Consider the following 1,671-nt stretch of genomic DNA (forward strand, 5'->3'; position numbering starts at 1 on the left):
ACTTGGCCAGCACGCCAGGACACAGGGCTGCTAGACACCAGAGTCTCCGGCCGCTGAGTGTGAGGGTCTGCGAGGTGCTGTGGGGCATGGGTCTCAGCGTCACTTGTATAAACCTCGCGCCCGTCCCGTGAGGGACTCATGCTGTTAGCCCGATGTCATGCGTGGTGGGTACACAGAGACAGAGGTTTCTTAGCTGAGGTCACAGTAAGTGCAGGGGCCGTCCGGGGCCCAGGGTGTCTGGTTCCAAAACCCGGGATTGTGACACCACCCACCCCCAGGCCCCGGGGGGCTTTGGCGCCACCTGGTGAGTGAAAAAGGACGAATCGCTCGATGCTCCTAATTATCTCCCTCCCTCCCACCTCCCGCCGCCTCTGGCATCTGACCGACCTGTTGCTGGTCCAAGCCATAGGACGTCGCCTATGCGTGAAGTGACCCATCTGCGTTCTGCGTGGTGCCACCTAGCGCCACCCAGCCAAAGTCCCCCTCTCTCCCCACATCCACCCAAGCAGGGGACCGTGGTTTGCAACACTCTGTTTTGCCTTTGAACCAGCCAAGATGCCGTCAGCATCCAGAGGTGAAGACGCAGACGCCACCGGCAGCCTTCTGCCCACCACGGACGAGTCCTCGCAAGCCTTAGCTGGGTCTGACGCCCTGGACAGTCCTCCCGGAACTCTGGAGAGAGCCATGGGCCAGCTCCCCAGCCCTCCGCTGCTGCCCACCCCACCGCCCAAGGCCATCCCCAAAGCCACGAAGAATGTCACAGGTGGGTCTGCGAGCGTCGGCCACCCACGCGTCCCCCTGCCACCCTCCCGTCCCTCCCTCCCATTCATCCAGTTCTGCCTGGACTTCCGCTCTGGCCTGGTCCTCGCCTTTTGCTTCTGCGATCGTGGCTCTGGACAGGTCCAGGGGAACGGGAGGCGGGAGGGCTGTTCTTAGCGAGGACCTCTGGTCGTCCGGAACAGACCACTCGGGTCCCTCAAGCAAGTGGAGCAGTCTCAGCCAGTCAGGTGTCTCCCAGACCTGAGTGCACGAGGCACGGTCAGGCCCCAGGATGGGGACTTCCTGCCTGTCTGGGCGTTCAGGTGTCTGTCCTTCTATTTCTGCTTCTCTTTCATTCTGTCTCTCTCTCTGGCCCCTTCCCTCCCCCTCTCCATCCCTGTCACTGTCTCTGCTCGTCTCTGTTGGACTGACTCTCTCCCCAGTGTGCTCTGTCCAGCAAGGCAGAACCAGGAGTCAGCACCAGATGGTGGGGCGGTGGTCAGGGAGGGGCCATGGCTGCGCAGAGGCCCCAAAGGCCCCCCCCACTTCTGTAGCTCTGGCCTCACTGGCTGAAACATGCCAGCAACACTTACTTTAAGTTGGGATATTGACTTTCTAAGCTTGGCTCTCTCGACCCTGCACTGCCAGAAACTGGGGACACTGCTGGTCTCGGGAAAGCAGGCCCTTCCCCGAGAGGTGATGGCTTCTGGGGGGAAATCCTGACACGCTGCCAGCAAGGGCAGTGGCATGAAGGTGGCAGTGACTGGGGAGTTCGGTGGCTGTGCTTGAAGCCCTGGACCACCGCCTGTAACACCGCCGCCTGCCTCCTGTGGGCTGCGAGCCGGCCCCAGAGCCCACAGCCCAGTCAGGGGAGGGGGCGTGTGCCTGACGGACAGCAGGACGCAGGCTCAG

The 1,671-nt window shown here is 62.4% G+C and overlaps 1 protein-coding gene across 1 annotated transcript in view; it reads left to right on the forward strand.

The window, feature by feature from the left end:
- Positions 1-550: 550 nt before the first annotated feature.
- The window catches only part of LOC111734764 (phosphatase and actin regulator 3-like), a gene marked incomplete at both ends in the record, with an annotated part of 4,639 nt that continues 3,518 nt past the window's right edge, over positions 551-1,671 (forward strand). Inside the window, one exon of the mRNA XM_023526767.1 lies at positions 551-763. Within this exon, the coding sequence (XP_023382535.1) occupies positions 551-763 (213 nt within the window). The remainder of the gene's footprint in view (positions 764-1,671) is intronic.

Source organism: Pteropus vampyrus, unplaced genomic scaffold (genome assembly GCF_000151845.1).
Source record: "Pteropus vampyrus isolate Shadow unplaced genomic scaffold, Pvam_2.0 Scaffold5389, whole genome shotgun sequence".
Lineage (NCBI taxonomy): Eukaryota > Metazoa > Chordata > Mammalia > Chiroptera > Pteropodidae > Pteropus > Pteropus vampyrus.